General features: G+C 44.5%; 1 protein-coding gene across 1 annotated transcript; it reads right to left on the reverse strand.

Moving 5' to 3' along the window:
* Positions 1-665: 665 nt before the first annotated feature.
* Positions 666-22,540, reverse strand: CLDN1 (claudin 1). The gene is made up of 4 exons (XM_036757455.1): positions 22,318-22,540; positions 7,507-7,671; positions 3,625-3,709; positions 666-828 (listed from the first exon to the last, which is right to left on the reverse strand). Exons 1-4 carry the CDS (start codon positions 22,538-22,540, stop codon positions 666-668), a joined length of 636 nt encoding a protein of 211 aa, XP_036613350.1.
* Positions 22,541-23,348: the final 808 nt, after the last annotated feature.

A 23,348-nucleotide genomic window follows, 5' to 3' on the forward strand; every position in this document is an offset into this window, starting at 1 on the left:
TGAGATCCTTTTGTGTTTGGCTGATTGTGGCACAAACCAAAATACTCAAAACAAAAGAGCCAGACACATGGCATACCCAAAGTGCCAAGTCAAGCTCATCCAGGCTGTCACTGTAGGATTAAATACATGAAAAGAATTGAAAAAACAGTATCTGGAATCATAGACAGGGGCCTGGGAAGTGTTCTTGTCCAATGCCCTCATGTTATAGATGAGGTGAAGACACATTGCAGGTGAACCCACAGCTGGGAATAGGAGGGTCAGGTTTTGAATCTTCCTATTTTGTTTAAAAAGCAAACATGAGAGTGAGATTAGGGCCTATTACCTACACAGTTTTAGTTTTTATCATTTTAATGTATTTTTTTAAATTTTATTTTTTTTACAAAATGAAGTAGTTTTCCCTCTGGGTGGGTAGCCAACAGAGAAATATCAAAGCTTAAGGATTACATGGATTAGAGAATCAGAATGTTAGATTTCTTATTAGGGGCAGGATATGAAAGAAGGTATGGAAATTACAAAAAAAAATACATTTTAATACAAAAATGTAGAATATTATAGCAGAAGGTCTGAGTGCCTCATGATTTTAAAAAATGAAAAAAAAAAAACAAAAAAAACAAATCGAAGTCCTTTTTTTTTTCCCCCAAGCAGCTGTGTCCCCTTACTTTCTGTTACACATAGTCCTTTCCACTGGAGGGTGTGGTCTTTGGGTATGGGCGAGGAGTTGGGTAAGAGGTTGTTTTCCTGGGACAGGAACAGCAAAGTAGGGCACCTCCCAGTAGGCACAGAGAAGCTGAGGCCCAGCCTATGAAGAGAGCCTGTCCAAACTCATACCTATGAGAAAACAGCAGAGTGGAAGAAGAAAAAAACCAAGTCATTAGTCACAGAGAGGAAAACAACTAGCTGTCCATGTAAAATACTCCCATCTTCTGCCCTCCCAACCCAGAACTGTAAACATTAGAGTCTTAAACATGTCCCTTTTCCGCAATGGTGGGGGTGGGGGGGGGGAGGTAATTATTACTTGAGGGAAGCAAAGGTAATACTTTTGAGTAGCTTAAGTCATTCCAGAAAACCTTTCCAAGGCAATGGCCCAAACCTTTAAATGCTCCCTAAGAAATTTCCATCTGCCTAGGACAAAGCTCTTTGCTGGGGGGGCGGGGCTCGAGTGGTAGGTGGATAAGTTGTTTCCAATCCACTTAGGCTTTTCAGTGGACTATTCTAATCCTTAACAATAAAATCTCAGTTTCAGGAGGGACCTCAATGGCCATCCAGGCCAACCCCCACCGCAGCAGGTGATAATCCAGGTTTTGTTTGAAGGTATTCAATGAGGAAGTCTCTTCTGCTTTAGGAAGGCTCTGTTGTCTAGAAATTGTTCCTGACATCAAATCCACACTTGCCCCTTCTCCACTTTACCCCATAACTCTGGGTTTTGCCCTTTTGAGCCAAGGAAAACAAGGGTGATATCTCTTCTACCTGACTGCCCTTCACGTACCTGAAGGCAGATATTGTGTACTCCCTGTTCCTTCTCCTCTCTATGCTAAACATCCCTAGTTCCTTCAATAGATTCTCATATGGCATAGACTAAAGGCCCTCACCATCATCCAGGCTGCCTCCATATGGAGATTCTTCTGTTTATTAGTGTTTTCCAAGACTTTGGCCCTCATAATTACACACCAGAGGTGTTTTGAGCAGGGCACAGAATGATGAGACTAGCATTTCCTTATTCCTGAAATAGTTCATTTTAACTCATTCATGCAGTTTTCAAAAAAATAAAATAAACCATTCTACATAAGTAAAATGATCACAGACACAGGCTTCTGAAGTGTTATGCTCTGCCTGTATTTGGGAACATTTCTCTTCTGGAAGTGCTGCCCTTGAATGTTCTAAAAGGCTAATGGGAGGAATTCAATCCTAACCAAAGTAGCGCAGGATGGGAGTGAGCACACTGGATTTTAGAGTTGGAGGACCTGGGTTGGGATCCCAGCTGCACCATTTGCTTCCTCTGCGACTTTAATGATTTTGCCCATCTACAAAATAAGAGCATTGGCCCAGTTGTGCCCTCTGGTCCCTTCCAGCTCTTCAGTCTCCCTTGTAGACAGGTATTAAATAAATGTACTTTTCTGCTTGATTTACATTGTCTTCTAACTTTCATCCATTTACCTCACAGCACTTATACACATTAAATCCTTAATGTGCCATATATCATGCCAAATGCAGAATTAGTTGGTTGCACGTAAGGAGACAGAAGAAGTGGTGGTCTCAACCATTGGTCAGCCAGTCAGAGAAAGGATTCTAGGCCTTGCCTTAGTCTTTTACCCACATGACTTAGCCTTCCTGGGTATTTTAACCTTCAAGAGTCAAGCTTATGCTGACATCAAAGTTTTAAAACTCAAGAGACTATACTTAGCCCCTGAGCTGAGAGATTCAGCCACAGAACCACAGGACTGAGAGCTGGTGGGATCTTTAGCTAATCCCACCTATACCTGAAAAAGGGCCCCCAATATCCCAGCCTGCCAAGCCATGGCTGGCCAGCCTGTTGGAAATGCTCCAATAATGGGGGAGCCAGTGACTCCTATCCCATGTGCAGATGCCTTTAATAGTAAGGAAATCTGTCCTGAGACCAAGGCTATATTTGTCTCCTGGGACATGGCTCACCATGGCTCCGGGGACAAGCAGAAACAGGTATATCCCTCCTTTCCTTGGCAGCCCTTTGAATAGCATCCTTGAGATGAGGTCAGAGGAGGGTCAAGTGCAGAGGGGATCATCACTTCCTTTATTCCCTAAGGCCTCTCAAGAAAGCCCAAGGTTGCAGTAGCTTCCAAGTCTGGCTGCAGTATACCCCTACTGCTCACAAGGAGCCAGGGGTTGCCATGTCCCAGAAGACAAATGTGGGCTTGGTCTCAGGACAGATTTCCTTACTATTAAAGGCATCTGCAGTACTTTAAATCCACTATACCCTTTTTTCAGACAAATTGTTAACTAAACATGTCTCTCTCATGTGAAAGCTGAACTTCTGATCCCAAGTGAAAGACTTTACATTGATCCTTAGGGGATCTTAATGGAATCAGCCCAATGTTTTGGCCTGTTGAATTCTTTTTGGATTCTGCCTCTTCCTGCATTCCGGTCTAGACCCAAGTTGAACTGCTGGGAGTTAAATATTTCTTCTCAGTGTCAGACTGGGAATAAAGCTCTATCAGCCACCTTGGGTAATTACCATTTAATGTTTGTCTCCCATGGTATGCCAGTAATAATTAACAGCCCAGATGTTGTAAAAGCACATCAAACAATGTACTTCAAAGCTAAAGGTGCTAGGGTGGAATTGCGACTGTCTGTATTTATTAATAGTCTCCAACGCCAGAGAAAGACAAATAGAAATCATAATCTTTCGAGCCCAGACTGGGGGATGGATCGGGCTTTCATACAGTCTATTTTCTCCGCTTAGAAAGCTTTTCATGTGTTCCTTTTAACATTTAATCACATGTCAAACTATAAAGAGTCAGCCAGCAAGCTTGAAGAATTCATCTACAAACTTGGAAATGTGAGGAGGCCCGGCATTAGCTGGTGTCCATAGAACACTGAAAGACAAACCACAGAAAACCATAGCCTTGATGAAAAAATGAATGGCATTACCTAGAATTGACTGGGGTCATGGGGTCATAGAACTCTCGAGCAACTCTATTTCCATACCATGCTGTGGCAACCAAGACAGACAGGCCTGTGGGAATTCACAAGAAAAAAAATGGTTGATGAAGACAGAACTCTGAGGATAAACACAAGTCCTGCCCCACTTCCCAAGGTAAGTCCCACCCCACTTCCCGAGGTCCAGACCCTCCATTCTCTTGGTAGTATCATTGGACAGAAGGGAAATGGGGGTGTGGAGGTAATGTTATTTGTTCAAGCTCACTTAAGGAGTTAATGATGAAATCAGCCAAATTACTTAAGCCTTCCTACATCCCCTGGTTGTAAATTTACATCTGTGACGTTATTTAAGACGTTGCAGGGGGACCCTTTGAAAATCGGCTTAATGACCTGGACTAGACTGAAAAGTAAAGTATGCTGATATTCTAACTTGTAAAGTCAAATTAGATTAAGCAAATAACCAAAAATTCCCTGGTTAAATCAGTCATTCTTGGTTGCTTTTTTTTTTAAATTGGGGTAAATAATTATCTTTACAGTCTCCATCAAAGGGTGAACACATTTTTCTTTAGAATCAATTTATATTTAGCTCCAACTGTATGCCATATACATGGCTAGGCCCTAGAGGAGATGAAACTGTAGATGAGTCATTGCCCCAACTCGATAAACTTTACTGTGAAGTATGGGAATAAGACAGAAACACCTACAACTATCATACACATTAGAACCTGTCAAATATATTTGAAAGGTACAAATGTTAGGCTCAACCCCTGGAAATATTCTGGGTTCCAAATGGTTCATTTTTACCTTATCTCCCCTACAATCATACACTGACCTCACTTCCTGGCCACCAGACTTATGTCACGAGCCATTATCCCCTCCACATTCCCACCTGAAACTTGGACTCTGCCCATGGAACCACCCTGGGCTCTGAGAGGTGAGTGTTCATCTTATCTCAGCTACAGTCAGACCTTCACCTGATTTCCATCAGCACAAAACCTCATCAGCCGGGATGCATTTCTCAGAGTCTCCCCTTTGTATATTCTTTCTCCATCAGAATGTAAGCTGTTGAGGACAGGGACTATCTAGATGATTGTATTTGGGACCTTAGTCCTTAGAACAGTGTCTGACACATAGTTAGCTCATAATAAATGCTTTATTTATCTGCAAAGGTCTAAGGAGAAAGTGAAGCCATTACTGGTGGTGGAGGAAGGGGATCAGTGAGGATTACACAATTGGGAATCTTTAAAGGATGAGTAGGAATTCAATGAGTGAACAGAGGAAGAGTGCATTTCAAGCACATGGATCAGCGAAAGCCAAGGAATGGATGCCAGAAGAATATAAGGTATGTCTTTGGCATAAGTGAATGGGAGGGACAGAAAGTATTCCAGCTTCACTGGATGGGAGTAGTATGAGATAAGACAAAAAAGAAGGCAGGATGGATCTACATAGTGGAGGCCCAAGAATGATGGAGAAGACAGCTCTGAACTTTGTCCATTAGGCAGTAAGAAGCCACTGAATAGCTTTAAGCTGAGTAGTGACGTGAGATCTATACATTAGAGCCATTCATCCACCAATGGTATGGAGGATAATGAATTGGAAAAGCGAGAAGACAGAGACAGATCGACCACTGAGAAGATCCTGCTGTCATGGGAGGACCGAGAGGAAGAAGTAGAGAGGCAGAGATATTTAGGACAGCTAACTGAAGGAGCCTGGGAAAGGACCAGCAACTTTGTCAGCAACAAAGGAGAAGAGTCATTTCAAAAGCAGGAGACCTCCAGTGAATTGGAGTAATGAAAATGGTCAAGTCAGAAGGAGACCAGGTAGAGGGGAAGGATAAGACACTGAGTGCTCCATCAAGACAATACCTAAAAGGAGGGGAGATTTGGATCACTGGTTTGGAAGATGGTCTAGGGATAGAAATGTAGATTTGGGAACCATCAAACAGAGGGAATGCATTACTGTGGATAGAATTGTCCTCAGATATAAGAAGACCTGGATTCAAGTCCTATCTGGGTCACATTATCTTCATGACCCTGGGCAAGTCACTTAACCCCTTGGTGCCCTCAGAATTTTCTAAGACTCCATATTGTTGATCTGCATGAGTAGAAGGAATCTCCTTACTGGGACCTTTGGACATCCCAGATCTGATCACCATCTAGTCAGTGTTAATCAAAGCCATAGGAGAGAATGAGCTAGAAGGAAGAACCAGGCAGGCCAAAGAGCAAACTCAAGGGCCAAACCACACTAAAGAACTGAGAAGAAAAAGAATCACTGAAGGAGACCAGGAATGTTAAAAGTCTTGAAGAGGCCATGGAGAATCTGGGAACTTTGAAGCCCAGAGATTAAAAGAGGAGGAAGCAGTTGTTCACAGTAGCAAAAGCTGCAGAGTGAAGAAAGAGAAAGTGGAAAGCATACCAGTCACTGACTTTGGTGATGAAGAGGCCAATGGTGATCATGGAAAGAAAGGGAGAAGTGTCTGTTAAGTGGTGAGGGCAGAAACTAGATGGTATAAAAGGGAAATGGAAAAAAGTGGAAGTGGTAAAAGGGTGACCACTACCTTCCTCCTTGCCTCACAACCCTCAGATGCCTTCCCCCATCTCATATGAAGAGGTGGCCTTTCTCCTTGCCACAGCAAACCTTTCTCTATGCACAAGCAATCCCATTCCATCCACTTTCTTTAACAGATTTCCCCCTGTATCATCCCTACTCTAATCTTCAATCTCTCCTTAAATCTTGATTCCTTCTCTGCTGCCTATGAAAATCCCCACCCACATCTCTCCCATCTTAAAACACTTTCGCTTGATCTGACCATCGCTGGCCTTCATCAGCCATTTCAACATGAGTCACTCACGTAAATTCTCAGTTTCCTGATAGGAAAAAAGACAAAGTGACTCTATCACTGAGCTGCCTTGAGGGCCAAATGAGATAATATGGGCATACCACTCGATCAATGCCAATACTTACACTTTGTCCCTTTAGACTTTACCATCTTAAAATATTTCACCACAATTCACCACAGGCATCTGCTTTCTAATGAGATGCAATATCAGAACAGGAGAATTCTTGCTCCATACTCCGAGCTGGAGAGAGGAGTACACTGGAGGTTGTCCACCCTTCATGCTGATAGCAGCACTTACATAGTGCTTTGAGGTTTGCAAAGCACTTTGCAAATATTATTGCATTTTATCCTCAGAAAAACTCTGGGAGGTAGGTGCTGTCATCATCTGTGTTTTTTTATTATTGTTCAGTCATTTCAATTGTGTCCAACTCTCTGTGACACCACTTGGGGGTTTTCTTGGCAAAGATACTGGAATAGTTTTCCATTTCCTTCTCCAGCTCATTTTACAGATGAAGAAATTGAAGCAGAGTTAAGTGATTTGCCCAGGGTCACGTAGCTACTACGTGTCTGAGGCCAGATTTGAACTCACGAGGACTCCTTCTGACTCCAGGCCTAGCGCTCTATTCACTGTGCCACCTACCTGTTCCTATTTTCCAGTTGAGAAAACTGAGACCCAGAGATGTTAAGTGATTTTCTGAGAGTCACACAGCCATTAAGTATCTAAGGGAGGATTCAAACTCAGGTCTTCTTGATTCCAATCCCATCACTCTATCCACTCTGCAAGCTGGCTGTCTCTAAAGAACTTACAAAGCTTTGAAGAAAGCCAAAGATTTAAGGAAGTGTAGGTTGATGGGGGGAGGGGGGAAGGAGAGGGCATTCTAGGTATGGTAAATAGCCTGGGAATAGCCATGGAGGTGAGAGAGGGAAGGCCAAACACCAGGATCATCAGATTACCTGACATGGAGAGTAAGGGGAAGACTGTGAGAGAAGCCTAAGGGGAGGCTGAAGGCCACCTGTGGAGGGCATGGTCTTACCTGCCACAAGGAAGATTACTCCCCCAAAGACAGCCATTCGCATCTTTTGCACCTCATCGTCTTCCATGCACTTCATACATTTCATGCCCACGGTGGCTACAAAGATGGCGATCAGTCCCACGATGATTCCAATGACCATCAAGGCTCGGGTAGCCTGAAGCGTACCTGCAAAGAGCAAGGGCAAAGCCTTGAGTGTTGGAGGCCACGTGATGGGGAGAAGTAAACCTGGGATCAACCCGAAAAGTAACAGAAAGTCTAACAGTGTCAGCCGAGTGAAAGCTAATCCCTCCTTAATGGCTCCTCCAGGCCTCCCTGAGCTCAGGAATCAGAACTAGATCTGCCATGATTAACAAGAAATCGTTGTCATGATCAGAACCCATAATTTCACTTTGTATCAGGCAACTGTTTGATGCCTATTAATCAGTCTTGGCAACAGGCTCGTGAGAAATGCAGAGTTGCCAAAGGGACATGACTAATAAGAAGGACTGACAGTCCCAAAGTGCTTGTAGCCTGGAGTAAATAACATTTATCCTTTGAGTAGTGGTGGGGGGGGGTGGGGGTGAGCTCTAGGCTGGATCTGGTCAGCACGGTGCAATGGGAGGAGGGCCAGCTTTGGACCTGGGAACACCCAGCTTCTAACCCTGCCTCAGATGCCAGCTGTGCAATGCTAGGCGACTCAGCCAACATCTCCAAGACTCAGTTTCTTCATCTGTAAGATGGAAATGATAATGATACCTACCTTAAAGGCTGTTGTGATGATCGAATGAGATAATGTAGAACACCTATTATTATTTTTATTCTAAAATGGAGTATATTTTTTTAAATATAGGCTTAGAACCTCCATCTTAAAAGCCACCATAAGAGACAAAGCTACAGACCAAAGCCATGCTCTACATACAATTTCCAGTGTGAAGCTACCCCGGGCTGCATTCCCTTTCAGTTGCCCTGTGTCTGATCTAGGAATGATGTTTGCTCAGGTTGCTAAGTGATGCCCATCATGCATGTGGAGTGATGCCAACCTTTTGGAGACTCCAGCTAACTAACATCATTAGAGCTGAAGCGGCTTGGACAGGGGCTAAATCACCAATTGGCAAAAGGTACCACTGCTGAAGAATAGACATCACCTTCATCCTCCTGAAAAGGCCAAGAAGGAGCTTCCCTGCTTCAGTTACTGACTTTGCAAAAAGGCCGACCAACTGATCCATCACAAAAAGTTAAAGAAAATGCTTCTGTAAGCACAGAGGGAGGATGACCTAGACTCACTTGGACCACTCACAATTCCAGCCCTTGATTCCTCATCTGTACAGTTGGGATATCACCACCTGTTCTGTCTGGAAGCAGAAGGGACGGTCCCTGAATGGCCCCTTCCAGTGAAAAGCCCTAATTCCTTTTGTTAGTGAGTGAGGTGGCTAAGACCCACATCGATGAGATCACAGAACCATTGGAGAATTTGTACAAGCATGAAATGAAGGACTTAGTTAGGCATCTTCTTCACTTAGCCAAGAAATGTAATGGGACTACCTCCTCCTCCTCCTCCTTCTGTTCCTCTTCCTCTTCCTTTAACCTTGGGAATTTGTGATTCCAATTATAAGGAACAGAGCTGGACCTAGGATAGGGATTGTTGAGACTGTCCCAGGCTGCTAAAATGTGGGAGGGGATGAAATCTACAGATTTCCACTCATGGTCCTCCACAGGCTGTGTTGCTTAGGACAACTGTTCTGAACCCCTTGAAGACCTACATGAATGACCACATTTGAGACTGACCTGGCCTCCAACCAGAACTCCAAAATTGTTTCCCTGTCCCTCCCTCCATTGCCACTCCCCCTGCCCCCCAAATCAACTGAATCTGCTGAGCCAAGAACTTCAAACTGCAACTGTGGTAATGTTCACATTCTTTTCTCCTTCAAAATAGAAAGTCTGCCCCCCCAAAAACAAGAGTTTATTTTGCCCCCCCCATTCCAGTCTCCACTGTAAACACAGGTACACATACACACACACACACACATACACACACACACACACACACACACACACACACACACACGCATATTCTCTCTCTCTCTCTCTCTCTCTCTCTGTTTCTGTCGTTGTCTCTGTCAGTCTCTGTGTCTCTGTCATTCTCTGTCTGTCTCTATGTGTCTCTCTGTCTCTGTCTCTGTCTGTCTGTCTGTCTGTCTCTCTCATTACAGGTGCTATTTTGATGCTACACATCACCAGCACCCTCTTTTCAGCAAGGCCAAGGGTGCTTTCCTGCCCTACCTTGTGAAATACTTTTGAAACCCAGCTAATTATCTGTGTTGATTTAATAGGAAACTGAACATACATGTTCCAGGGACATTTCTCGGTATGAGCCAGGGGAAAGCAGACATGCTGTTCATGGAGCATGGGCTTGGCAGATGTTGATCTTGCTGTTATCATCTTCAGAGAGTGCCTTCCATGGAATCCAACCATGTCGACATCTCCAGAATGAGGCAAGGACAGGAAAGTCCCAGTAATCCCACTCCGTAGTTAGCGTGTGGCTGTGATGCCACCATCGGGTTTGGGTACATGAACTGGGCTGTCCCTGCGTGGTCACTTTTACACCGAATCCAAAGAAACAACTGGTGTCATCATTAGGGAAAGCCCAATTTCAAGCTACAGTTATTTGGGGCCATATATGGATTCTGATTTTTTTTTCAATTCAACATCCATATATGCTACAAAGTAGGCACTTGACATAATCATCTCACTGTTACTGGAGTCCTTTCAGACCAGGACTATAATTCTAAACTTGAGTCAGTGAAGACCTAGTAATTTCAACAGGGCCCCACCTCCCAGCCTCCCCATGATGTTAAGATTGATTCCTATCTCTCTCTCTACCACCCTGTAGAAATAGCTCCACAAGTACAAGCATGGCAGAAAAACACCCACGGGACCCATTTCTGGAACCCGCTACTTAAGCTGGACTGCTTAGGGAAAGACAGAGTGAGAATACGGGCCACTTGGGACCTCGCATTATCTTTATGGCTGGTGAATTAAGGAAGAAAGAGTGAAGGACTTTTCCAGGGACAGTTGTTTAAAAATCTACCACATGGAGCAAAATTTGGACTTGACAAAAGAGGGGAGAAGTTAAAAATCTCTTTAAAATGAAAACTACAGGCCTTTTTTAGATGGGAGATTTTAAAATCTTCTAAAGTGATCTTTCAGGAAAAATATGTATCATTGGAATTGTGCCTCCTTCTCTCCCTTTTTTTTTCCTGTTTTTTTTTTTTTTCTGCAAGAAATGGCTTTCCAGCCCACCCCATTATGGTAGGACCATATGGAAAACTTCAAGGTATGCTGAGGAACTTCCAGAAATCTGTTTTATGGAATGAAGGCCATGGCTTCTTTTAGTTCCTTTGTTTGATCATGGGTACCTTTTTGCCCTGAGACTTTTTTCTTGTTTCAATAAAATCAAATTTTACGTAAAAATTTTTCTCTGTCTATTCTTCAGTGATCTCCTGGATATATGGACTTCACCCAGTGGTATAGCTTCCAAACCACCCATGTCTTCTCACCTCAAGTCACTCTTGTCCAGGGGTGGAGAACCTACAGCTTCAAGGCCACACGTGGCCCTCTAGGTCCTCAAGTATAGCCCTTTGACTGAATCTAAACTGCACAGGGCTGTACTTGAGGACCTAGAGGGCCCCATGCAGCCTTGAGGCCAAAGGTTCCCCACCGTACTTTTTTCCACCTCCTTGCCGCAGAGAAAACTAACCCACATTGGTCTGGTACCCTACCTAGCACTAGGTCCCTAGGAGTATTGAGTTCTACTTTTCCATTAACACTGAAGCCCTATCTAGGAGATCAGCTGGGGTCACAGTCAACCTAAAAGTATAAGAAAACTATTTTCCTACAGAAATGGAAATAATTTTCTTAATCAAGTCACCTTTCCCATAAAGGAAATCTTGGAGCAGAGAAAGTTATTGTTCAGTTTATGGAGAGGTTCTTGACCTAGGTGACCCCAGTTGGAAGGGAAAATGAACATTATATTACAGTGAACATTACATTATTTTTTCCCCCAGAGCTCATGTGAGTCATGTGAATGTCAGAATTTGTATCTTGGGTCTAAGGAAAGCACAATGATTCTGGCACTATTAGGAAACCCAGAGGATAGCTTCTTGTCCCTGTGCTAATAGCCACTGGCTGCAGGTAGAATACTGAAGGTCAGTATTCTTAGAAGGACATATTCCCATGGAGAATGACAGTTTTGTTTTTCCCTACCACAGACTAATTCCTTCATGTTTTATAATCAAGGGGTGGCTTCTCAGATGGAAGAAACCTCAGAAACAATCTATTCTTTCCTGTGGCTTCTAGACAAATATTTATTTCTTGGAAATTTGGCTTTTAAAAGACAACTCAATCCAACAAATACTTGTTAAGCTCCATTAAATGCCGAGTATCATGCCAAGCCTAGAATGCAAAGATAAAAAAAAGACACAGGTCCTGCCCTAGGTAATAGCTGGGTGGAACAGGAGATAGAGCTCTGGGACTGGAGTCAGGAAGACCTGAGTTCAAATCTGGCCTCAGACCACATCAGGGCAAGCTAGCAGGCACGGTGTTTTATTCCTAGTTTATCCCTAGCACATAGTTAGTGCTTAAAGGAAATGTTGGTTGATTGGAGAGTAAACAGCAGCAGCCTCATTGTTTAAGTGAGAAATCTGAGGGAAGAGAGATGATGTGTCCAAAGTCATATAGCTCATGAGAGGTTCAGGACTCCCACCTCTCAAGTCCGTGTCTTTTCCAGAGGGAAACACTACAGCAGCAACGATTTCTCAGGAAAAATGTGCTTCAGCTGTCCTTAAGGAATCACTTCTATGACTTCAGTTGGACAAGCCTTCACTGAACAATTTCCAAGTCCCTAGCCTTGAGCCATGTCTGTCATCGATGACAGACTCATTGACAGCTTTCTCCCCTTGCTCAAGTGAAAGAAGAAGCCATCCATCCTCAAACCAAAGGAGCTTTCATTGGGTTTGGGAGTTCCATCTCAATCCTGTTCCCCTGAAGCCTTCAGAAGTCCAGGTCTCCTCCTGGTCACTCCTGTTTCTCCTGACATCCACCCCTGTATATGTATAGAAGCTAGGTTATGTGCAACCCATAGCCTTTCCAATATCTCTTGAACTCCAGCAGCATTTCTCCTGCCATCCATCCCTGTGCATGTGTAGACGCTAGCACGGTCCACCCCACAGCCCTTCCGATATCTCTTGAACTCCAGCACCATTTCTCCTCCTTGGCAAGGCAGCTGGTGGTACAGCAGAGAGAGCTCTGAGCCTAGAGTCAGGAACATGTGGATCCAAACTATCCTCAGATACTCACTAGCCAGGGGACACTGGCAACATTACTTAACCTTTGTCTGCCTCAGTTTCCTCATATGGGGATAATCTTAGCATTTCCTCCCTGGATTGCTGTGAGGATGAGATATGTGGAAAGCACTTTGCAAACCTTAAAGAGCTATATAAGGTCTATCAATATTAAGACACGAATTATTATTGGAGCTTCCCTGATCTGAACCCTCCCCAGGTTTTCCACATCTCACTAGTGGCAGACCCCTGTAGTGGACACAGCCCATGGATTAGGAACATTAGCCTGGCCCTCCCCTCCCCCACAGGGGAAGCAGTTGTAGACTGGCCAGACAGGTTGGAGCAGTCACAGTTCTATCCAGGGCATTGAGCATTAGGATATGTCTGTGGAATCCCCTCCCCTCCACCCTGAGTCAGGCTCTTAGAGTTAGGGCCACACAGACACAGCCAGCAAACCCATCTGGGATCGTTCTGAGAACTTCTGGTGTGCCATGGATCACCACTGGGAACCTCATAAAGATGAGGAATTTTAGCTGGTGACCATGGATCCTGGATAACTCGTGTTTGCACTTAGATTTTTGGTGTGTCGTGTCCCTGCCAAACTGTGAGCACCTTGAGATCAGGGACTGTCTTTGTCTTTCTGTGTGTCCCCACTGTTCAGCATTGAGTGTTTATGGATTTGGTTTCACCTTGTCCCTCAACTCATTAAATGTCTCTTAAAACCTTTATAAATAAAGTTTGAGGAATCAGGGCCGACTCAACTAAATATACATTTATTAAGCACCAACTAAGTACAGGGAATTCTGTTCTATATTTGAGACACAAGTACAAAATTGAAATATTCCCTGCCCTCATGGAATCGATATGGCAGGAAGGGTACATAGTGCCATGTATACTGATTAATATAATCTAATGTAGGAGGGGAAAGGAAGAAAGTCAGGCAAGGTACCCTAGAAAATTTGAGGATGCAATGATAGGCTCACAGATAGAGAGCTGAGAAATCGGAGGTCATGTAGCCCATCCTGTCATTTAACAACTAAGAAGCCAAACTGAGGGCCAGAGAAGTTGAGTGGTCTGTCAAAGTCATGTACTGAGTAAGTAGTAATAACAAAAACTAACATTTACACAGCATTCTAAGGTGTGCAGAACATTTTACATACATCATTTCTTTCAAGAGCCAGAATATGAATCCAGGTCCTTTGTTTTCCAAACGTAGTACCCTCTCTTAGTTATTTTAAAGTGGGTCCGCCATGTTGTTTAAATGTAAGTAAAGTGCACAAAAGGGAAGGCAAGAGAAGAGATGGCAAGGGAAGACAAGGGAAGGCGAGGAAAGGCAAGGGAAAGCAAGAGTATGCTGTGCTAGTCATAGTCAAATATTTGAAGAATTGTCTCCTGGAAGAAGAATTGGACTTGTGTTTACTTGATGCTACGGGACAGACCTAGGAGTAATGGGTGAAAGCTGAAAAGAGGGTCATGTCTGCTCGATATAAAACTCCCTAATGATGCACCTTACCTTAGCACATTATGGATTACCCATTATTGTAAGCTTTGGAGCAGAGCCTGGACAACGGCCACTCGTCAAGGACACAGATGAGGGGATTCATGTTGAAGGAACCTTTGGACAAAATGGCAGTCAAAGTTCTTTCAGCAATGAGATCCTCAATGAAGTGTTGGTGTTCCTAGATTCCTGAGACTTTCTTGAGGGCAATGGCCGCTTTCTGTCTCAGCAGTTTTCAATGTTTTCTGAACAGGAAAGAGAACCTTCCAAATCCTTCCCTCAAGTCCTCCATTCAATGGATTGTCAGAAGGATTGTGGAGTTTCCTGATTGAAAGGAAGTAGATTTTCATGAATGGCCTCCCATTCTCTGAACAGGGAAATGTCATCCTGCTTTATAATATGGGGTCTGTCTGTTCAGAGTGAGCCCTTCCCAAGGCTATTTGCTAGGGCTAGAAAGGCCTTGGATGTGGGCCTCAAGACTGATACTCAGCACTGCTTTTCATTTACTGGTCTTCGTCAGAAGAGAAAACTTCAATACTAAAGAAATTAACTGAAAACCTCTACAAAGAGCTGTTTAAGAAAAGTGAGTGTAAAGTAGGCTGTAAGTTGGGGGAGGGAGGTTGTCTCAAATTTCACAATTCTTTTTAAACCTGGGCTATGTGGATCCTTATAGTGAAAGACTTAAATTTTAGGTCCAGGGTCTATATTTTTTTTTCTTTAGAAAAACAAAACAAACTTCCAATTACCCTTTAAAAATTTTAAGATCAGAATTATAGCTCGGGAATAATATTTTCAACCCTGCCCATATGTGGTCCTGAACAGAGAACATACTCTCCCCACCTCAACCCTGTTTTGGCACCAGAACATGGTGGCATAAAAGATAAGACTTAAACAGGGACTTCAGAAGTTCCAGGATTTATAATTCCATTAGAAATTTTAAGTTGGGGATATATACTAGTTATAAAAATATAATGCTTTTTGACCTGCCTTCATGGATGAGCTTAAATTATCCAGTGAATTCCATAGATGAAGCCCGTTAAGAAAGTTAAAGGCACAGCAAAAGGATGGGCAGAGAGGAAATTGTTTGGATACTTCTCTATGGAATTAATCCCTAAAGAAGTATATTGAGAGAGAAATGCAGAGGTGGGGGAAGGTGTTGCAGCAGAAACAGACCTTCTAGAGAGTTCATTTTCTTGTCCTAATTCTAGGACAATGTTCTTGAGTCTTTCATGGGATCAGCCATTTAGTTATGGGCCTCAGTTTCCTCATTCAGTTTTCTGGAAGGTCATAGATAAGAGAGATCCATCAAAAAGTACAAACAGAATTGCTAAGAGTCTTTATGCCAGTCCATAAGTAGTTTGGCTAAAGGTACTGGGAATGTTCATTTCGGAAACAGGAAGACTTGGGGAAGGGTTGGAAGATACAATCAGTGTTAGCTTTCTTTGAAGACTTGAAAGGTTATTTAGGGAAGAAAAATTACAGTCTTGGCCTCCATGGGCAGAATGTGGAACAATGGGAAGTTGAGTGTTGGTTTCAAAGAAGCAAATTTAGGCTTGAAGACAAGAGGAGAGGGGAACTAACTTTCCAAAGATTAGAACAATTTCAAAATGGAGTGAGTCACTTGAGAGACAGTGAGTTTTCCTTCATAGAAGGCATTTAAGCAAAGCTTAGATGGCCATTGCTTTTCTAGGTTGAAGGAGATACTATCAAAGTCTCCTTGTACTCTGAGATTCCATGATCATAGGATTTAGAACCAAAAAAAAAGACCTTAATACAAATCTAGTCTCCTCTGTCCCCATTTAACAGATGAAAAAACTGAAAACAAGAGAAGTTAAATGCCTTGGTTGAGCTTGCACAAGAGCTTAGAGTCAGGATTCAGAACCATGACTCCCTAACTCACATGTCCATTTATTGTTTTTTAAAGTTAAGAGATAATTCTGAGGGTGCAGACTGTCATTGTTCAAATCGTATTGTATGTACTGATGATCCTCTATTTACTCACTAGAAACTTCTTGAGGGCAGAGGCTGTTTTATTTTTGTCTTCATGTTCTGAGAATCTAACATAATGCTTAATTTTACCAGAGATGAGGAAAGTGAGAGACGGATTCCTAGGTTTTTAATAAAGGTCTTTGGAATGGACTCAGTCTTCCTAATCACTGGGGACAGCCGCCCAAGAGAATCCTAGCTGGCATCTGCCCAATCTCAGCTGTCTTTCTCACGGGTCACTTTGCAGATATCAGAGGAAGTCAGTTTCAGAGCACTATTGATCTGGCCTGCATTTGAACTGATGATCTGAAAGCTGAGGACAAACAGAATCAGTTCTTTGCACACTTACTGTAAAGAAATATCTATTGTGGTGGTGGTTAGTTTTAAAGAAAGCAAAGGTTTTAAAAGACCTAGCAGCTATAAGAAAAAAATTAGGCAAGTGTTAAGTACTCCTACAAACAAAAGATAAACCAAGTCCCGAAAGATGAGCACAGAAGCATCTAAGATCAACCAGGAGTTTGAACTCTGAGGACATAAGAAGACAGAACTAGATATGAACATGCAGTGGATGGCACCAGATTTTGCACAATATCCAAGTTCAAGCTGAAATTAGAGGCAGTCCTTTCTTGTGCTTGTGAGACAGTTCTCCTATCAAAAATGAACTTCATACAACCCAAAACCTTACATACAGATGCTACTGGTTTCCTGAGACTTACTTTTACTGAAGCCTATGGGTGGCATGACTCAAGAATGATCAAGAAAATTTTGGTCTAGTTGGTAGAAGTGGCTATGTCCAAGTGGGAGGAGAATTCTTCCAACTCATTGGGTGGCTTAAATGGGAAAGGAAGTGGATGTAAAGCATTTCTCAGAAAGCCCCAAAACAGCAAATGGAGTTGTGATTTCACTGATCCAGGTTACTTCCTTCAATGGGGCAGATCTTAATGATCCATGGCTGAAGGTAGTGCCTTTACATGTTATCCAATCATGGGCACTGCCCACTCAAAAGGATCTATAACAAAATCAGTTCAAGGAACTTCTGATGTGGGAAATCCCTCCCCTGACACACAAGGAGCTACCCGTCCAGGACTCAGGTGATAAATCTTAGAGATGCTCGAGATGCTCAGAGGTTAAGGGACTTATCCAGGAGCTGAGATCTGAATCTAAGTCTTTCTGACACCAAAGCTAGCACTCCATCCATTTTCCTATGCCACTCCCTTCTTCTTCTTTCTCCACCTACCCCCTTTTCATCTGGACCCATATAAAGCAGCCATTTCTCAATTAGGTCTGCTTCCTCTTTACTTCTTTCTCCACTTCAGAGGCTACACAAATCTTGCTACTTGTTCTTTGTTCCAAGCATGGTAATTAGTGATGACAGATTCTTTGTCAAATAGCTCTGGCCTGAAAACCAAGACTGGGATGAGACTTGAAGACTGGTATGGCACATTGGAGTTAGAAGAAACTGGGTTCTAATCCTGCCCCTGTTGTTTCCTACCTGTGTGATCTTGTGCAAGTTGCTTAAACTCTCTGGGTTTCAGTTCCTCCAGGGTTTGGGCCTAGATAAATATTAGGATTCCTTCCAGATATGAATCTTTCATTCCATGAAAGCTGAGCATTTAGATGTGAATACTCCATCCACTTTTCAATCAACAATTCAGAATATAGTCTACAAGAATCTGTTTTCCTTGAGGTGCTTTGAAAGGTGCGCTAGAAAAACTACTGATCAGACCATGGTTGGGCCTGATGTCATGGTGAGAAGGTGCTTCTGGGAAACCACCCACACCAATGTGCTCTAAGCACACCCACTCATGTGCATCCACAAAGAACAAGTTAAACCCAAAGAGGAAGCTTTCTATTAAATAGGCCAAGCTGGAGGCTCACAACCCAAGGCAGGGCAGGAAATGAGGGAAATGGGGAATGGTTCTTGTACCTTCTTAACTGGGGAAATATTGGTTTGAGACTTTTCTATTGAGTGAGCATTGATCTAACAAAAGAACCCTGCATCACCCTCTCCAAAGAATTAAGGTGCTCCATGGCTTGGAAAAATCAATCAGCATACTTATTAAGCACCTACTATGCACCAGGCTTTGTGTCAAATACTTTTTCCCCCACTCCATAGAAATCCCTATCTTTTTCAATGGAAAAAATAATGTCTACTGGGCTACATACAGAGCTCTGAAATTTGAAGTTTATCTTGGCTTTAATCACTGAGGGCTAGATTGAGCAGCATTGGTGAGACAGGGCAAAGAACCAGCTGATGCCATCAAAGAAAAAGGCAAAACTGCTTTTATATAAAACCCAGTAAATGTGAACTTCTTCTTTGTCTTTGTCTCAGACACAGTGAAGTCTTGGAGAACTAATCCCTCCAAAAAGATTTTCTGCTTAAAGTATCATGAGTTTTAAGGGCCTCACTAAAACCAACACTAGCTACTTTACCCCCAATGCATTTCCTTTCTTCCTCATAATGGAGATAAAATAAGAGATACCGACATAGGGTGATGTACCAGCTTGGAAACCTAGTGGGGAGCATTGAAAATATATTCCACTCTGAGTTGGCTCCCAACTTTGGAGTTAGTGAGGACTCCCCCCCATCCTGGGGGATGCCAAAAGCTCCTTCTGGAGTTCAGGAAAGCTACAACCTTGAGGCCTCACATCTTGTAGAAGAATCAGCCTACACATGACCCATTTCATCAGGAATTCAACCGATTCTAGATGTTAGGAAACTGTTCCCAAATTCCACATTGAATCATTGATCCACAGAGTTATCTGTGACAGTAGATTATGGCTCCAGCCCCAGGTCAAGGAAGTCAGAGAGACAGAGATTCTCTGTCTTATCTAACAGCATCAGACGCCCTGTGGATAGTAAGGGACAAAGGCCCTGGGAGTGGAAGAAGGCTTTCTTCCCTTGGAATCAGCTCCCAACTTGAAGAGTCCCCTGTGTACCATGCCCAATCCTTGGGAATAGCCAAACTCAAGAAAACAGTCAACCAAAAATAGATAACCAAGAAGGGGAAGAAAAGATGAACTTGTGTAGGTCTTTACAGCTTTCCCAATCAATTAAGAAGCATAACTGGAAACTCAAAAGTTAACTCAGAAAGACACTAGCTATCCCAAAATTCAGTAGCCAGAAGGCTCCATAGATTACAATTTAACCTTCTCATTCTACAAATGGGGAAAGTAAGACTGGGGAGAGGGGACAAGACTTGGCCCCGGGTTACATAGCTGGCCAGAGTAGAGTCAGAGCTAGATCCCTGAGTTCAGGTCCTAAGGTTTTCACAGCTGCACCTTGCTGCCCTACAATGCACTGGGGTATCCTCATTTGGGGAGCTAAGGCCAACATCTAACACCACGGTTCAGTTAAAACTTAAATGAAATCCACTTATGTCAGGGATCCTTAACCTAGAGTCTGTGAAATTGTTTTAGAAATTATATTGATAACTTTAATGTAATAACTCTAAAGTAATTGGTTTCCTTTTAATCCTCTCTATTTTATGTATTTAAAGACCTTCTGAGAATGGATTGATTACATACACACACACACACATACACACACACACACACACACACACACACACACACACGGCTAATTGCCCCTGCTTTCGAAAACTTACTTGTAAAATAAAAAGCACCTTAAGAAAACAGACATGTCAAATCAGCAACAGGTGCCTCCAGAAAGACCGGCTGTGATGAATCAGAAAACACCTGTCTGCTGGAGTTTGAAAAGTCAGACACTCTCGGCCCTGCTCTTTAGTCTCAGAGACCAAAAGGGCCAGTTCTCACACATCTGTGGGAATCTAAATGCCAGGTTCGGCAATTGCAGGCAGGGCCAAAGTATAATTACGGAAGCTCTAGACTGCTGACGAGCACTTGGCAAAATCAAAGGCAAAGACCCAAAGGAGGAGAGGAAAGTAGATAACGTCCATAGGATGGAGATACCATCCTTGGAGGAGGAAGCAGGATGGGACAAAAGCCCCCATTGGAAGGATACCCTCATCACTTCAGAAGATGTGCTCCTCAGCTTAGTGGCTGCATGTGTACTCTAAGGAGCTCTGGGATAGCTGTCATTCACATATGTGATAAAGTTTGCAAAGTTTATGTGTATACATACATATATACAGATTATATACACACATGTGTATATACACATATATGTATCTATAAATATTATTTGTTGTGTTGTTGTTTGCCGTTCATTCTGGAAGAAGATAGATAACATCAGGAGGATAATGTCTTGACTTGAAAGTAAGATGGATTGTGCCTGTGTGTGTTTGTGTGTCTATGTATATATACACATACCACCTATATCTACATACATATACATACACACATACACACCTATCACCATTTGAAACTGTATTTCAGTGGAAAGCATGCTAACTCTGAAGTAAGAAGATCCAGGTTCAAATCCCGCTTCTCCCATTAGCTGTGGGACCACCTTGGCCAGGCCCCTCACCTACTCTGGGCCTGTTTCCCCTTTTTTATAAGGGAATAGTTCCCTTTGTAGGAGTCCACATGAATAAACCCTGGGAGGAAGATACTCTCATTTCTATTCATAAATGAATGAGGGAACTCCAGCTCAGTAAGGTGACAGGACTTCTTCCCCAGGATCACAGTTCTAATAATTGTCTGAAGGAGGATTTGAACCCAGAACTTCCTGACTCCAACTCCACTACCATCTCACCAAAACTATGAAAGTTGCTCCTTTTCAGGAGGCAAAGTAAAGTGACACAGTCGATCCTATCAAAATGAAGGAGGCTTCATTGCAGGGAGAGGTTTCCAATTCATCTGTAGCTTTAAGCCAGTATAACTCCTGAAGTTTGGTGGACATAGCCCTCAGGACAGAGTGTGTTGGCAGGCAGCCCCCGGCTGCTTATGCAGTGCCATATCCATGGCCCCTTTCTTCAGGTGCATGGAGAGGCCATTACACACAGTTCCTATAAAATAGAGCTGATGGCTCAGTGAGCACACTCAGTGACTCAGAGCTACTGAAGGCAATGGAAATTCCAGGAGTGGCATAGAGGCACCAACCAAAGGTGCCTTAAACTCCTTCCCTCCCCATCCACCTCTTTGCTCGTTGCTAGGAAAGAGGACAGTTCATCCAGCAAACAAAACTCCCTTCAGCAGAAAGCTCCACGACACAACCCTCCCCCCCATTAACTCTGCAAACTAGATGTCTCCAGTTCCTAGACACCCCACTGGAATCAAAGGTGCGAACTTGTTGTGGACGTAGGAAATGTGTCGGAATTGGTTGAAGAACTGAAGCCCCCTCTCCGTGCACCTTTTTGTTTGCGTTCGCAATCGAGCTCCCTTAAACTAAGGTGGAATGTTCTTTGGCCTGCCCCTCCCCCTTCCCCATATTCCATCCAGACGTGGGGCCTCCTTGTGGAGACCCAGAGCTAACCTGAATTCCAATGGAAAAATCTTGCCAGATGTGTCCGCATCCCTTTGGCCTTGGCAAAGAAGAGATACCTGGGGTCAAAGCTGGGGGAAACATTGCCTGCCCGAGACCAAAGCCACCAGAAGGAAAGACAAAGGCATATGCAAACTGTAGTGCTCATCCACGGAAATCTCCAACCTTTCCGGAGCCTGCCACTCACAGACAAAAATCTGTGTGGGGATCAAAAGGTGCAAGAGACCTTGAAGTCCCATCCCCTCCTTTTGTAGACGGGGAAACTGAGGCCCCATTTGCTCCGGGATAGAGCAGCTAAGCAAACAAAACAAAAGGCACCTCCTCTGTTCCACCTAGAGCTAAACAGGTGGTCAGAGCTGACCTAGGACTACTTAGAAATACTGCCGCACTGCCATCCAGTCCGCTTCTCTCTAGGTCACCTCTCCTACCTGGGCTCAAACTCGGCCTCCCTCTACTTCCCAAAGCCAGGCACCACCAGTAACAAAAGCGGTGGTGGCGGCAGCAGCCCGTCTGCTGGAGGCCGCCGGGACAGAGGGAGCCCTGATGGCCTCGCGCGCCTCCCCAGTCCCTTCTGGGCGCGTGCAGCCCAGCCCCGCACTTACTGCTCAGGTTCAGCAGAGAGTCGAACACCTTGCACTGGATCTGGCCGGTGCTCTGGTACACACACGACATCCAGAGGCCCTCGTAGATGGCTTGCGCCGTCACGATGTTGTCCCCCGCATACGAGGAGATCTTCCACTGTGGCATGGCGGTGCTCACGATGCTCCCGATCCAGCCCAGGAAGGCCAGGATGAAGCCCAGCAACTGCAGTCCCGCGTTGGCCATGCTGGCTGCCGGCCGGCCTCCCGGGGCCCGCTCCCTGTCTAGCTCGCTCCCGGGCTCCGGACTCCTGCCCCGCAGCCGCGAGCTCCCTCCCCGTCGGCGCTACGAGGGGCTGCCGCTGCGCTCACTCTCCTGCGCTGCGCTGGGCTCGATAGTTGGCGATCGCTCCGAGGAAGGGCTTTAGGGGGCCCCTCGTGCGGGAGGGGGGGTGCTGCTGGACAGTAGGGGAGCTCTTGCCGGGCGGCTGCTGCTGCTCTGGGGCTGCTGCTGCTTCTGGGGAAGTTGCTCCGTCGGCTCCTGGGCACCTGCTCTGAAACGCCTCCTCCGCGCGCCCCGCAATTTAAATGGGTCCCGCCTCTAAGCCCGGCCGCCTGGCGGTTTCAGGAGAACTCACAGCTCTGACCTGTCTCCTGGGAGAGAGAAAGAGCGAGACCGAGAGAGAAAGAGGGAGAGGGAGAGCGAGAGTCACCTGCCTTTCCGCTGAAGCGGACACGCATCCCCGCAAGTATGCTCTGCTTGCAACATGGGGAAAATTCCCCGGTGCGGACCAGCCCCGGCCGTTGGCGCCCCCGCCCTTCCCCCAGGGATGGCCAAGTGCTCCCAACTTTTCTTCTTTAAAGGTCATCAGAAATCGGACTGTGGTTGGAGCTAGCCGAGCGCCCTGGCACCCAGTCCCCTTGCCCCCAGCCCTGCTTTTCTTGGGAGTTGGGGTGGGGGAGGGATCCCGAGGTTAGCTAGATCCCTAACAACACAAAAGCCCTGAAGCAGAAAACAAAACCCAGCCTAGGGTCTAACGTGGGTGGCGCCTGTC

Source organism: Trichosurus vulpecula, chromosome 4 (assembly GCF_011100635.1).
Source record: "Trichosurus vulpecula isolate mTriVul1 chromosome 4, mTriVul1.pri, whole genome shotgun sequence".
Lineage (NCBI taxonomy): Eukaryota > Metazoa > Chordata > Mammalia > Diprotodontia > Phalangeridae > Trichosurus > Trichosurus vulpecula.